The 16,723-nt window shown below is 35.9% G+C and overlaps 1 protein-coding gene across 1 annotated transcript; it reads left to right on the top strand.

Annotated features, from left to right (window-relative positions):
- The first annotated feature begins 4,811 nt into the window (after positions 1–4,811).
- LOC138308354 (uncharacterized) lies at positions 4,812–16,613 on the top strand. Its single transcript, XM_069249346.1, has 4 exons — positions 4,812–4,880; positions 11,791–11,971; positions 12,905–13,110; positions 16,152–16,613. The coding sequence occupies exons 2-4, from the start codon at positions 11,877–11,879 to the stop codon at positions 16,388–16,390; spliced, it is 540 nt and encodes a 179-aa protein (XP_069105447.1). The 5' UTR covers positions 4,812–4,880; positions 11,791–11,876; the 3' UTR covers positions 16,391–16,613.
- The last annotated feature ends 110 nt before the right edge of the window (positions 16,614–16,723 follow it).

Raw genomic sequence — 16,723 nt, 5'->3', positions numbered from 1 at the left:
ATCCGTAATCAACAAAGACGTCTGCTGTTGATTTTAAACCTGTTTGAACGGCCAGTGTTGTAAATGACCGGCTTAAGTATCTAAAATATCGATTTCTACTCGACCGGAAACTTATTCGATGTTCTCTCAGTCAGAAAACTAGCGTAATGTTGTTGTGAAGTGGGTTACGTTTAATTCTACGTGTACTCCAAAGTAGACGTAGATTTACGTGTAAAATTAATTGTAACTTCGCTGCACGTAAAGTTACGACCTTTATATTAGTGAAACACGTTTTAGACGTAACTTACGTCTACGTCTACGTTTACGTCTACGTGTAGACTTACGACCTTTAGTGAAACTCACCCCTGGCCTGGGCTCAACTCCGAAATCGAAGATATTGTGTCGCGATGTGAAATTTGTGCCAAATACCAAAAGGCGAACACGAAGGAATCATTTATCCCTCATGAACCACCGTCACATCCATTCATGAAGGTTGGTGTAGATCTGTTTGAGTTTCACGAGAAGAACTATCTCCTCTGTGTGGACTCTATTCAAAGTTTCCGGAGGTTGTTCATCTACATAGCCTACAGAGCAATGCTACAGTTGCCGCTCTCAAGTCCATATTCGCAAGGCACGGAATCCCGGAAATCGTATTATCCGACAATGGTCCGCAATTTTCATCACGAACTTTCGCAGATTTCGCCACGGAGTGGGGATTTGAACACAGGACCTCAAGTATTAAATACCCCCAATCAAACGGTCAAGCTGAACGATGTGTCCAAACCATAAAAAAATCTTATGAAAAAGGCATAGGACAGTAAGATTGACATAAGTCTTGCACTTTTGGACTACCGCGCTTCACCGACCGAGGGAATAGGTTTGTCGCCAGCTCAACTGGCGATGAATCGTCAATTACGGGGAACCATTCCCATGGCCACGAACAGTCTAGATCCATCGGTCAAACCTACAAATCAACAGTCGTCCCTAATGTAATGACAAATGACTCAGAAGAAATATTGAGTTCTATTTTTAAGCGCCTAAGCGGCTCTGTCATTGTTTTGTTTTGTGTTCATAAGCGACTCCCGCGAAATGCAATAAATCAGTTATGTGACCGCCATCTTGAGAGAGAGTTGTTCTTCCAACATCACAATTACGTTGGATTTTCGCGCAATTCTCGTTATTTTTTTTTCTTCTTAGTATATGAAGAAAAAGAATCTGCCGATCAGAGAGTTGGATTTAGTATGAAAACAGATAAAAAATTAATTATAAATATATACATTGTATTACAAAATTTTGTTGAATTTTCAAGGCGATCTGCCCCTTTATCAGGACACACATACAATTACATTTTAAGGACGGACACTAACTAATGTTCTAAAAAAACCAATGAACACAATAATAATTCCCTGGAAGATCCCTTCGTTACTGACCAGTCGTTATAATAAGTCAAAATCACCGAAGGCTTATTACGTAGAATGAAACGCATGTTAGAATGGTGTACAGTTTAAACAAAAACACTATAGATCATGTATATCCGTAGATAATCAGTGTAGCAAATGTGTACAACGCTAGGCGTACCAAATAGCCGTATGAGTACACTCGCCCGCAGTGGGGGATCTCGGTAGGGGTCATACTGTATGGGTATGAGAACCAAAAGGAAACATGGCAAGAAAACAAATAAATATATCTGTAAACATAAATCAAAGTACTCAAAATACTGCAAATACAACGCAGCAGATACAAAAGAATTTGAATAAAATGAAATGAATTTGATGAATTCAGTACTGCCATATTTTAGTTTCAAGTCCTGTTGATTATATGACATTTGATACACCACTCTGGTTTTTTGAGAAAAATAATTAATTCTTAATGATGAATATTTGACCAATCCATATTAAAACATCAAGCTGTTAGGCAGATGTCCCATTCCCCAGAAAACAGATACTGTATGTCCTGGAAAATTAAGCTTAATTGAAGGCTTTGCTTATCTATCAGCGGTCTAATGTCTGGTGGTCAGGTGACCAACTTTGATAACAATGTATTTATATCAAGATTATTCAACTAATGTATATGTTTTGTTTGACATTCTTCTTAATTAAAATTCCTACTTAAATTAAACAATTTCAAAAGAAAGAAAGCATTAAAGTCTTATATTCATTAAAACTGAGTTTTGTTCTACACTCTTGACTCTTGTGTTGCACAGTTATGTATGTATAGTGAAACCATGCACACATGAGGGTAGCCTTATCAATAATCATTTTAAAACATTACTATAATGTACACATAAAAACTCTAATTAGCTACTTTTAACTCTGAGGTCTATGAGCCCTAGATGGCAATTCCAATTTGTATTGTCATTAACAGTGTTTGTTTACACATGTAGAGTAAGTGTGTGTATATTCTACACAGAGACTGTGAATTCCACCAATCAGACAGCAGGCTTCCTATGACTGCATACACACAAATGCAGTAATGGGAATGCCACATTTTGATTGGTCCGAAGGAATATTGTTTGACATTCTTCTTAATTAAAAATCCCTACATAAAATAAACAATTTCGAAATAGAAAAAAGCATTTAGGTCTTATATTCATTAAAAAAAAGGAACTTTTGTCCTACACTCTTGACTCATGTTGCACACTTATGTAGGTAAAACCATGCCCACATGAGGGTAGCCTTATCAATAATAATTTTAAAGCATAATTATAATTTACACAGAAAGTAGCTCTGAACTGTTTACTTTTAACTCTGAGATCTATAAATCTTATGTAGTAATTCAAATTCGTATTTTCATTAACACTTTATGTAATTTAGACAGAGGAGTTACCACCAGCTGTAGATTATATGTACATGTATACACATATGTAGTCACTGTGCAGTCAGGGAGTATGTGTGTGTATATTCTACAGAGGCTGTGTGAATTCCACCAATCATAAGGCAAGCTTTTCATGACTGCATACTGCAGCAAAGGAATGCAACATTTTGATTGGCCAAAAGGAATATTATTCTATAAATATGGATTTTCTGAATGGAAATTTATGAATAAAGTGGTTTAAGAGGTCACCACTATATGTCATTGTAGGGCAAGTCCTACAAAGTCCTACACATCATGGTAAACCGGATAGCAGTAATATAAACGCTAGTCGCGTTGTATTAAAAAACGACGTGTTGTACGACATAATCATATTGCTCAAATAATCTTTTTTGTTAAAATATTTCCACATGAGCTATAATTTCTTACATTTTAAACCCATCTATCCAAAGTTATACCAGGATGAGCTGGCCCCTACATCTTATCGCTGTGGAGTGTACCTGGCACAGGAAAGTGGAGGGACTATAGCTCTAGCGAGGAGCTAAAGTTATAGCCGAATTTAAAACAGGGGTTCAACTCACCTAAAGCTCCTGGAACATAATATTATATGCCCCTATCTAATAATACACAACATTATTGAATATCAATAAAAATGGGTATCAAATCCCTAATTTTCGTTAATCCTATATTGAGTCTCTTTAATTAAAGCCTACTTCCATTATGAACTAATACAACTGAAGTGTAAAATCTTAGCTTTTTACACTTTGAATGCAAAGTTTAAGTAACTGACTATGATATCTTCAACACATAATAGCTTTGATGGACGGATTATATATAAGTGCTACCAGTCAACAAGAGACAAATGTAGATTGGTAACAGAATACATAATAAGATTAATCAAAACTTCTCCACAATTTTATCTCCTACAACGATGCTGACCAGAGATATATCTTATCCAATTCAACTATATAAAAACTATATATGCTTGAAAAAGAGTGATTTATGCTATTCGTGTTCCTATGGAATACCATATAATGTATTGCTTATGACCAGGGTATCAATGTATTCTACATGGAATATCCAGTTTTGTCTGAAACTTCTTCGATTTTCGTTTTAAACATCTTTGATCCCCATCCCTTTAATTTAAACAAAAACATTTTGTGAAGTCTCACCTTTTAGTACCTTCAGTACTTTGATTTTTACATTTTTTGATCTACGATAGGCCAGTAAAGGTGGCTCCACCTGGAAGATATGCCTCAGTGTTGTTGAAGCCTCAGTGATATGCTAGTGGTTTCTAAGAATAGCGGGTAGAGGTTGTAAGCTAGGGAAGTATGTGATCGTAAAGGGAACTTTTTTCAAACCCAATAGCAGCTTACAAAATTTAAAAAAAAACGCTCAATTGTTTGAACATTTGTAAAACCCCATATCTCACAACCGTATAACAAAACTGGTTTAACTATTTTTTCAAATAGTCAATATTTGATAGTCAACTCACCGAGTTTTGCCCCGATTAAAAGATTAAGGTATTTACTGATTGGTCTACCAATCACAACAATGTTTCCCTCTGAATGTCGCCGAACTGTACATGTGGGCAAAAGGATATAAAATATTCATCGTTATAACTCATCTTCACAGCTCTGATAATGTAACAGTTCTGATTAACCTTGGTAAACCCTGAGTATATAATTATTGAATTTGAAATATATCATATGTGCAGCTTACTTAAAACAGAAAAAATGATAAAAACATGTTTTCTGTAGTATTAGGATGAATGTGGTATCAATCCTGTTGATTTTGTTGTTTTGAACTTCTAACGAGAGAACAAAATACACGAGTTGCATTTATACAAATGGTAATTAATGTGCCGAATTCCTTGGACCATATTTCTATACGCAATGATCATATTTTGACATAATATTTGTTATTGGGGCCTTATTACATATTACACCTGATATTCAAGAATCTGATGTATTTAAAGTGATAGAAGGGAATAAAATATTTTCTCAAAATGTTTCAGATGGCTGTCTGGCCGCAGTTGGCCTTCATTATACTGATCCTCAACTCCACCGGACTGACAATATCCGCAGAAGGTAATGAACAATTGACTACGGTTGCCCTGATAATATACAGATTTTAGTGGAGAATACGCAATAACTTAATGTTACAAACATTTACTTTATAAGATCAGAATTTAGTGGGAATGTATCTTTTTTAAATATTAATATCATCGGTCATTGCAATATTCTAATACCGAACTAGATCATACAAACAAGCGTGAATTGTAAACCGTGACCAAGCGCCCCCATATTTGAACCACTGTGGTCGTTAGTCCTACATGACAAACTCTCATATATCAAACTGTAAAAAATGATAATAACAGAATCAAGGTGCGCAGGAGATGCGTACCTGTGACATAAGAGCCGTGGCATTAGGTGAGCTCGAAGCGAGAAATGCACGTTTTGAAGCGAGTAGGGGCGACAGGTGATTTGTTTATATTTTAAGGTATACCTACATGCTGTGACGCTTGACTGATCGTCATAATTTCCCATGGGAATTTTCCATTGAGGGCAACACCAACTACAACATATTTCATAAAAATATCGATAATAATGTAGGGAGGGGCATGTTTGTCTACATACACAAAATGCTTTTAGGAAGAAAGGGGGAAATATAAACTATTTTCCCGGAGAACATATCTGTAGAATGTCAAGTCAGAAACAATGAAGTTACGTAAGAAATTCGAACAACCGCTGGCTACAAAATCTAAACACAGAAAATAGTCGAGTTATATGAAAATTCTGAGAATAACAAAACTAGAAAAGTAGCTTCAGATGGAGAAAAAACATACATACTCTTTCAACGTGTATTCGTCCAAGAAGAAAATGGAGAAACACCAAAATGAGTGCCCAAAAGAATCAACAAAAGCATAGTAACACTTGTGATAACTAGTGAAATGATTATCAAGGTACTTCAACACCTAAATCCAAACAAGTCACCAGGCCTCGATGAAATGCATCCAGAGTTACTGATTGGTGCCACTTGCGGGAATCTTCAACCAAACTCTACGAGAGGGAACTACTATCTCTGATGATTGGAAGCTTGCTCCAGTGTGTGCCATACATAAGAACGTAGCAGGAAACTACAGGCCAGTCATCCTTACATCTGTTTTATGTAAGGCTATGGAAATTATTGTTTGCGAGCACACCAATAAATATATGCGTTCAAATAGAGATTGAACAGTGTTTTGATTGCGTTAAAGGTGGTATGAACGCAATGGGATACAGAAATATTCAATGTAGCGCGTTAGCGCTACATGTAGAATATGTCTGTATCCCATTGCGTTCATACCACCTTTAACGCAATCAAATCACTGTTCAATCTATATATTTACATAAATAAACCTACTTTTACGTAAAATTTAAAACGGTATGGTTGCTAAGTTGGGTAACCACGGTAGTCAGGATGACCGAAGATATAGTTCCGATTGTTGAATGTTATAGCTGCAGTTTGGTTTGAAATACAACAATGACACTTTTCAATTATTTTCAACATATTTTTTTTTTTTTCAATTTGATAATATATCAATAATGTCCATTTCGAATAAAAATTGAGATAACCCAGGCGGAACGACTACCGGTATGTATCGTTGTCAGGGTAGTGATGCGGTCCGAAGTGAAGCGAGCCGCCATATTTGATTTTCAACCGAGGAAAGTGACTGTGATATAGCCTATTGATGGTATGACCGTTGAGCTGCTGAAAGTTTGTCATGTATGTATGGGTCTAAGTTCTTCATAGTCATGACTTTTATTTTATTGTACGGAGGATAGACAAGTGTTTGCGTGTGTGTAGGCCTATTTCGAATGCCAAGACGCCCCATTTAAGCTGATGATACTGTTTCGGATAGGCTACCTGTAATGTTTTTTTTCATGGAAACCTGTATATGATCTGTTAACCTATTGTTCGCTTAGACGCTTCCAGAATTGTTCACCGACAATCAGATGTTCTGTATATTTAGGTGAGATGAGTGACCGTACACACATGCATGACATATGGCGTAACTATGGGATTCCCCGAACATTCCTGAGGAAAGCCCCCCCCCCCAGTTGTAGCCCCGACCAGCGATTCATTTTGTAGTTTATTACCGTTACAATGCTTTAACACATGTTTTGTTTTGATGTCAAATACATATTTAATTGGATCTAATAAAAACTCTTTATTGTTATTTTAAAATCCGTCAACTTATGACGCAAAATCTTATCGAAGCGTGAACTAGAAGTAGTCCGAACCTGCACTGCGTTTGTATTCATACGTCATTGCGTTTACGCTAATTTGAACGCAACTCCCCTCCCGTTGACTATATAGGGACATATGTAAATATATGAACTTTTTTTCTTCGAGACAATATACAATTGATGTTTCCGTGATAGAGCGACATGACGATTTGACCACCCGAGAGTAGAGCTTTGGGTGACATGACGACTCGAGGGTGGGCAAATCGTCATGTCGCTCCATCACAAGGGCATCACTTGTTTTATTATACGAATATTACACTTTCTATCCAAATTGTACTTATTGAAAAGTATTCTGTTTCAATTTCAGGTCAACATCGGTCTTCGCCAAAAAAAACCGCTTGGTATCAAGATACATGTACAGTTTATTTAAAAACGTGAGAAATGTAACCAAACTGTCAGACCACACAGTTTATGTTGTAACTATCGTTTTGGAGTTCTACTATGATTTCCTATGTTTGTTAAGCTTGTGGTAGCATTCAGAATAACACATTTGGTATACTATTACCGGATATGTAGAATGTATTAGTTCCGATATGTTCAAACTTTGACTAGGAAGGGGCCGGACAGCGGAACATACTTGCATAAGGGACAAGGAGACAGACTTACATTGAACCGATTCAACAGGAAGATGAAGAGGCAGAGTCGCAATGTTCTGTTATTCCTTGACAACGCTCCATCAAACCCTAAAGTGGACCTCAGCAATGTGAAACTCAAGTTCTTCCCACCGAATACAACTTCTCACCTCCAGACCATGGATCAAGGTATGATCCAGGCCATGAAGCTGAATCACCGCAAACGCCAGCTTCAGTACCTCATCGCACAAATGGGTCGTCAGAAACATCTAGTAGGATCACAGCTGCTTAAGCACATCACCATTCTGGATGCCATCTACTGGTAGAGCTCAGCGTGGACAGATGTTGACAGCAGCACCATTACCAAGTGTTTCAGCAAGGCCGGCTTTCTACAACCACTACCAGCGCCATCTACCGAGACTGAGAGACGACACCCCAGATGCTGCTGATATCGACACTGATGCAGGTGCCACTACTGATGATGATGCTGATGGTGATGTTCCCTTGGCAGTGTTAAAGATGTCCCGTGAAATCTTTAGTGTAGAATTAAGAGAACTGTCTGCCATTGATTTAGATATTAGAACTAGTGACGACACAACCAGAGACTGGAATGCAGATGCAAGGACACTTCTTACTGATCCAGCTCAAGAAGATGACCATAACAACGACGACGACGATGAGACAGATGTGAACAAATGTAATGATGTCAGCGTAACCACAGCATTGGATTGTCTAGCGACTTTGAAGTAATTCGCCCTACAGAGAGGAATTACGCAGCTTTCGTCATCAGTCATGGCCATGGACAACACTGTTTCAGACATCCACACCTCTGCAGCAATGTACCAGGCCAAGATTTGTGACTTTTTCTAAGTGCGTCAAGATGAATAGAAATTGTCCTGTAATCATGATAGAACTTTTGTAAACAATATTTTAGAGACTGTGTAAAGAGACTGTTCAACTTGGATTACATGTGTATTTGAAAAAAAAAGAACTGTTAAAGGATCTGTTAAAATTTTAAGAGACTGTGAAGAGAGACTGTATAGAAACTGTGATAATGTGCAATTGTGCGTATTAACTAATACGAAAGAGTTGTTTTATTTATCTGAAGATGTTAATAAATTATTTGTCCAGAATAACATTGCTCTTTTTTTATTTCATATGCAGTATGTAGCTTAAAGTGAATAAGAAAAACATAGATACGTGTATACATTGTATATACAATTTATTAAATAATTGTTTCAGATTCATTTTTCTGATTTGATTGAAATGAAAAATATAAATATACTTTACATATTCCTTTAAATAATAATTATGTTACTATTTCTTTATTCCAAAATGAACCAAATGAAAAGAAAATGAGACAAATACATGTATTTGTGTATGGAAAGATTGCTTAGATTGAACCGCTCAGGGGACATAACTCGTCAAAACACTGACCTCTATTAAAAGGACACCTCTCTATAAAGGACACTTTAGCCTTGTCCCCTGGGTGTCCTTTATACACAGGTACGACTGTAGTAGATTTCAATATTTTTATCATTAAAAATGTTTAGAATGTCGAGCAATAATCTACTGTGTTAATTGTATGCTTTAGGCCTAACGCAACTGAGAATATATTGTTAACATAGGTACATGTACATGTGTCATGTCCCGGAGTCCACAAACTGTCAGACACGGCTCCGTACTTATACACAAGGAACAGAGATGAAGTGATGGTTAAGACATACTTAATAACATTCAATTAACGCTAACTTACCTTTAAGCATGTGTTATTCTTTTATAAATGAAACGAAAAATTAGAGCAAACGATTCGTCCTGAAGATCTCTTTTACCCGGAACCTCTCTAGAAACGTCAACGGTAGTACGTTACATCTAGAGGCTACCCGAATGAAGCGCAAGCGAGGGTGAAATAACGAGGGCGACAAAACGATTCGGGGATGACATAATGGAATTTCAATCAATGCAGCACGATTACAGATGACATGACGATTGTATTAATTTCGTGATACTATATTGACTAATCAGATGATGCACTAATACATGGATGAGGTATAATGATATGGAATGAAAGGTCGATCTACTTCACTACAAATATTATAAATATAATATCAAAAGGCTTTTGATACAGTTCCACACAAAACATTGATAAGTAAAACCAGATAATATAGCATTTCGGACCAAGTCAGCAATTGGATATCCGGTTTTTTTAGGAAACAACAAGTAACAACTAATGCCAAGAAATCAAAATGGAAAGATGTTACATTTGGTATCCCCAAGGATCAGTTTCAGGGCCAATATTATTTGTAATATTCGTAAATGATTTACCAGATATTGGAAAATCTAAACTGTATCTATTTGCGGATGACACAAAAATATTTAGAATAATTAAAAATGAAAAAGACAAAAGTATACCACAAGATGATTTAAATACCTTGGGACTTTTGAGCGCTAAATGGTTACTGAAAATGTACACAGAAAAATGTAAATATATGTCAGTTGGTCGGAACATAAAACAAAGAGATGAGACAGAATCATCTTATAATCTATTTGAATTACAGAAAAGGAAATAAAGATATTGGAGTAAAGAGATCAAATAAGGTTTTTGAGCTTTTAAATAGAACATTTCACTTCATTAACCACAAAACTAAAAGCCTAGTAAGAACACAACTGGATTATGCAAGCTCTGTGTGGACACCAATTAAGGGCTTAAGATATAGACAAAATTGAATCTGCCCAAAGAAGAGCCACAAAAAGTCTACCAGGCATGAAAGAATTAGCATACCAAGAAACTCTACAAAAACCTAAACTACGTACTTTAGCATAAAGGAGGACTCGAGGAGACATGATCGAACTCTACAAAATCACAAATAGCATATGTACGACAAGGAAGCTTGCAAGTTCTTGAAACTTTGGAAAGATGTTCGATGTAGACAGGACGGTTGAGGTCATTCCAAAATGCTTTTCCTACAACATTACAAGACCAACAGAAGAGGAAATAGCTTTGCAATAAAAATGGTCAAATGGTGGAATAGCCTAAACGAGGACATTGTATCCACGCCAAACATAAATCCCTTAAAGATAGACTGGATAAATTCTTGTGTAAAACATGATATTATATATAACTATAGGGCAACCATATCATAACCGGAAAATGAACTGTAATAATAACTGATATTATTTTGAGTCTGGTGAAGAGGAATATAATGTGTTCCTATACCGGGAAACTACTGTACTATACACAATACTATATCAGGCAAGGTGTCACATTTAGTGTTGGGTGGGGAATGGTAACAGGGAATGATTCGAATGAGGGTGGAAAAAGCCCAGGTGACCACGTGCCTATAAATAGCTACAGTTACAGTTATCAGAGATTATTAGATAGGTACATTATATACATGTTATCCCAATCTGTATCAGTATATCCATGTCTATACATTGGGTACGCTTAGAGCTAAGGCATGATATGAAGTGTATAATATTAATTTACTGGATGGAAATAAAAAGTGATTATTCTGTGTGTAAAGCGCTAAAACAGATTGACAGCTAAAATGTTTCTGACTACATGAATAAGAATAATTTAAAAATGTAAATATATATCAAACAAAATGTATTTCAAAGCATATGATTAAATATTATATGTTTGCAATGTTAATGTAGAACTATATGTTTAAACAGAGATTAATTCTCTGGTTTAAATATCACCAAATACAAGGACGTAATTGACTTGCATATCATGAATATGGAAATCAGACTCATCAAACTGTATTTCTAATTTAAGTGAGAAAATCATTGTGGAGATTACAATGACTAATCACAGGCATTTACTTTGGTAACGCAGCTTTTCGACAGAGTACCACCCCATAAGCCCCATATGTCAATTTTCACTGAAATCAGACATTATTTAGCACATCTGATTGGCCACCATTGCATGATTATGCATTCTGTGAGACAGTGATGATCCTCATTCCACCGTTACATCCAAGTTAGATTACAGAAAACATCATCATGCTTTTATTTCAGTAAATCGTAATGATTAACGGGGTAAAGGTCGTTTATAGGTTTTTGTGTTAAGAGGTCTTTGCTCTTTGGACCATTTTAATTTCATAATAGCCTTCAACATGTCATGCCTGTTTTAGATTTTAGATGGTGCTGGTATCGGTTCTACTCTCACCCGAGGACCTGGCACGAGGCACGAGATATATGTCGACAAAATAATCAGACAATGGAATTGGCCCACATCAACGACCAATCACAGCATGACTACCTTGCATCGCTGATAAGGAGCAGCCTGCCAGCTATCCACTTTAATCCTCCAGGGTAGTACAGATTGTTTTATATCGACTGTTGTTATGGTTTCAATTTTGGTCAATAGAATCAAATAATTTTATTTTATTATGCTTGTGATGTGTTGGGGAAAATCTAATTGTACCATTTCTTTGTGTATACTCATATTATTAATATTAGAAACAAGTATGCAGTTCAAATATGGTACAAATTCATCTGTTACAATTTACAGTGTACTTCTCAACAATGTTTATTTAATTATGGTTTTCAACGAAATAAATAAATAAATACTTTTTATGATGTGAGGAACTGATCAATATCTTGGAACTAGGCAAAGTTTCGTTTAAAGTCAAGTAAAACACGTTTTCGATTTCCATTAAAATGTCATAAAAGATTATTAGAAAGGTGATTTTGTACCTTTATTTGTATCCTATATTATACATATGTAGTTTATCTATTCTCAGATCATATTTTTAAAACGTTTTCTCCAAATTTATTTCTGCTTATACGTACCAAAGTTAAATAAAAACCTTTCGAAATATGTATAAGTATACCATAAGGAAAATGATATGACAATAAGGCTGGAGTACAGAGAATGCTAGGCCAGCACTAATCCTTTAAAGCACTGATAATACCAATAACCCACAAAACCAATATGTTTGACATACGAAAGCGATATTGTTGATAAAGTTATTAACATTATGTGATGGGCATACTTAGAAAAGGATTTCATCACAAAGTCCGCGGTGATACATGATTTGAATTAAACATGTAAGAATCTCGAGAAGTAGAACTACATTGTAGAACTTTCCCTGATATCTGTTTCAATTCTAAATATAAATTCAAACGATCGGCTAATTATTGGTTTTTGTATCTGAAGTCACTGTTTTGAATGTAAAACTAAAAATGTTCTCCAAATATCAGTGTGATTTCATCCCTCTATATGTACATACCTTTATTATACAGGCCCACAATGTGGATCGGTTTGCATAAGATGAGTTCGGAACAGCCATTTTGGCAAGATGATTGCGCTGGTCTGAGTTCTGGGTATAATCCTGTTCCTACATATAGATCTGCTGAAGCGTGTTACATGTTACATGACCAGGAGCCTACTTATGTGGAAGAGGATTGTAACATACCAAAGCCGTTTATATGTCAGGCAGAGACCCTCGGTAAGGAATCACTCTTTGTATTCAAATAAACCGAGTACTGTATCTTTAGATAATATTTCCTTTGTATCCATCACGTATCACTTACAGTATCATAGAGTATGTTTGCTACATATTTATAATCACCGTCGGTAAATAGTATTGATAGCTAGGGTAAAAATGGCAGTTTTACCAAAACCTACTTTTTGCCGTTAACATTCATTAATTAATTAATATACCATGATGGCGGTGCTACTAGCCATTTCTCAGGATTTGCCGAGATATTAAACTATTGTGATTTTTTTCATGTGTGTTTATTCCCTGATTGTGTGTCAGAGTCCGGAAAAAAAGTGATTTTTTTAGTTACATAATACTTTCTTATCAGAAATGCATGTACAAGAGTCTTATAATACTTATATAATTATGTAGTTTGGAAAACCACCATCATGTAATAGATATAAGTACTACATTACCGTCCGTAATGCAAACAAAATTCCAGCAGTTATGAAACCTATTTTTACATGGACACTGTGATAGAAACATTTTGCTTCCTTGCATCCTATGAAATTCTAAAACATCTCGAAAACATCTTTAACCAATCCATCCTTGAAGAAAAAAATAGAAAACGGCTGGGAAATGCCTTGGTAACACACACCTATTCACAAAAACGGATCAAAAACAAGAAAACTATATTCCGATAAGTCTTACTTCCGCTTCTTGATGTTACAGCGAATTATTAGAGACGAGATAACAACGCATATGGAACGAAATGGCTTTTGACTGCCAACATGGATTTACAAAAGGGAAGTCGTGTGTGATCCAACTTATTGAAGTTGTTGACTACGTGACATCAGAAATGGAGAAAGGAAACAACGTTGGCGTCATTTACTTCGACTAAAGCAAAGCCTTTGGCCGAGTACCACATTGTCGATTACTACTTCAGATGGAATTTTCTTTCATACCTACACGTGTAATACTGGCTGGTCTAGGGCAATATAATCATGTCGCCTGAGGCTGTATTGCATGACTACCCATGCAATAAAGCCTCGTGACGTCACGGCGTCAACAGAATCTCTATTTCCTCGGTAAAATTTTAACATTTTTCACAAAATTGACTGGTTTTACTATAAAAGATGCAAGCAACGGAATTTGTGTTGAAAATATCACGTAATTTTTCATGTATGGAAATTGACTTCCAGTTGTGGATTTCTTCCAATTTATTTCAAATTGCCGGAATATTATAGTTGTTCAATTGCAATAAAACGTCGAGGTATGAAAGAAAAATACTCTTTCATAGGTGGATATGAAGGATAGGGATATTCTACCCTCAGGATCACAAAATGTTGCAAAACCCTCGGCAAGCCTCGGGTTTTACTACATTTTGTGACCCTCGGGTAGAATATCCCTATCCTTCATATCCACATATGAAAGAGTCTTATAATATGGTATATAAAAAAAACATTCTAGGATGGATAACAGATTTTTTGAAGGGTATGAAGCAACGAAACGGCGTCCCCCAGGGGAGCGTCCTCGGCCCGACTTTGTTCTTGATATTTATCAATGATATGCCTTAAGTGTTAAACTTGGTCGTGAAAATGTTTGCCGACGACGCCAAGCTGATGAAGGGTATTGGATGTGTCAGAAACAGACTGCCTTCGTGCTACAGCTGTTAAACATCTTGATCATGCAGGTTTTCAAGCCAGACACATCATGTTCATGTCTGACCACAAGAACGAGACCATATAACAGATCCGTGTCGTCTAAACAGAAACAGGCGCTAAGTCACTCGCTTTCCGCCATATGTAGGCCAACATATAATCGTCGCTTCTTCCTCAAACGATAACGTTTCCTGCAGCTTCGGCCACGGTGTCCGTGTCGTCTGACTCCAATTCAGAAGATAGATCTGTAATATCGGCATTTACAATGCAGTCAACCAGCAATAATATCATGTCAACCCCTGGCTTCTTCACAAGTTCAACATTCAACAACTGTAACTTCTCTTTCAATCAGTAAGCGGGTAACAACATGTGATGTTGTGTGACCGAATTACCCGAGACTCTCCTCCGCGGAGTTAATTCATCAATTTTTCAATGAACAATTGTATGTGACTGCATTGTTTAAATTATATTTTAATAATTATACTTGAGAAAGATAAACATTAAAACTAAATAAATTTAATTGAAAAATTGTTGTTTTATTAACGTATTTTCCACGGACTATATTTTCAAAATTAGACAGGAAAGGTCACGCGCTAGTCAGCTGTTCCATTTGATCATCACTCATGACGTTACTGGCGGGATATTTGAATATTTTATAAACGTTGTACTTTTAATATGCGCGATAAGTGGTTGAAATGTAAATATAAGTATTAAACTGCTTTCCGTTTCGGATCATAGGCATATGAACCACCACTGCATTACAGGAAAATAAATCATGAATCGCTAGCGCGGTTCATGTTATTTTCCTGTAATGCAGTGGTGGTTCATATGCCTATGATCCGAAACGGAAAGCAGTTTAATGCTTAAATATTTTATATGCATTTTTGTCGAAACTATACAAATTTGAACAAAATTAATTAAAGATAAATTCATAAGGATCATCGATGTTTAGTTTGTAGAACATTCATAAAAACATAATTGGACTTTAACCCGAACAGGATAAGGACATGGCGTATGGAGCAATTTAGATTTTCAATTAAATATTTTCTCTTGTATCAGCATATAAAACGTTTAAAATAGAGAGTTTACAGATATAACACATTTCATTACCAAATACTAGCAAAGAGGTGATCAATGCACAACGAATTATTACAAATGTAACTGGAAATTACCAGTTGATCTAACAAAGCACCCAGCAATAGTTCGGGAATGGTTGAAAACTGATAGATCTGGAACAAATTTAGGCCTTAAACCCCTAAAACGGTAAATGTTAACCAAGTTTAATTGTGGCCAAATATTCTAACATCCTTATACATCCCCCTGGTGTTACAAACTAAGCTGCTATGGTATTACTGACGTTTTAAATGTATCTATATGTCTAGTAAAATTTACCATTTATCATTTCAGAGTATCAATCGTGCTATACGGAAGTGAGAACAGTGTACGATGCAATAATAAACAACCAATACCGTGTAGAGGATGTCGCATCTAATTGCAGATTCTGGTGCAGTTTCTCAAATTGTGTTGGATACCGTTTTTATGATAATGAGCAGGGTAGTTGCAGATTCTTCACACTTAGTTATGGTTATACCTACAAAAAAGGGTATCTGAAATTCACAAAAGGTGAGATGTATTCTTTTCTATAAATTGTACATAGTACGATTCAGCAATAAAACATGCCGATTACCTTTTAAACACTACAGCATCTGATTGTAGATACTGGTACTGTTTCTAAAATTGTGTTGGATACCGTTTTTATAAATATTTTTGTAGTTACCGATTAATCACATCTGACTATGGTTATACCTACTCAAAAGGTGAGATGCGTGTTTTTCCTATAAATTTGAATGGCAGTTATTGTCTTATTTGTTTTATAAATCTGCTGATAATATATGCTCCCATACTTGACAGGGTTATCTCGCGGTTGCTAGGGAAAAGATAACCGTTTTTTATCGGGGTAGGGAAAAGACAACTCACAC

Source organism: Argopecten irradians, chromosome 14, assembly GCF_041381155.1.
Source record: "Argopecten irradians isolate NY chromosome 14, Ai_NY, whole genome shotgun sequence".
In the NCBI taxonomy this organism is placed as follows: Eukaryota; Metazoa; Mollusca; class Bivalvia; order Pectinida; family Pectinidae; genus Argopecten; species Argopecten irradians.
The sequence above is the reverse complement of the archived record's forward strand: the minus strand, read 5'-3'. Positions and strand labels throughout refer to the sequence as shown.

What these genes read in the sequence shown, in the direction of transcription:
- LOC138308354 (XM_069249346.1), top strand. Translation starts at nt 11,877, where the DNA reads ATGGAATTGGCCCACATCAACGACCAATCACAGCATGACTACCTTGCA. An exon ending in ATCCACTTTAATCCTCCAGG is followed by an intron (nt 11,972 to 12,904) that starts GTAGTACAGATT and finishes TTTATTATACAG; the next exon opens with GCCCACAATGTGGATCGGTT. An exon ending in ATGTCAGGCAGAGACCCTCG is followed by an intron (nt 13,111 to 16,151) that starts GTAAGGAATCAC and finishes TTATCATTTCAG; the next exon opens with AGTATCAATCGTGCTATACG.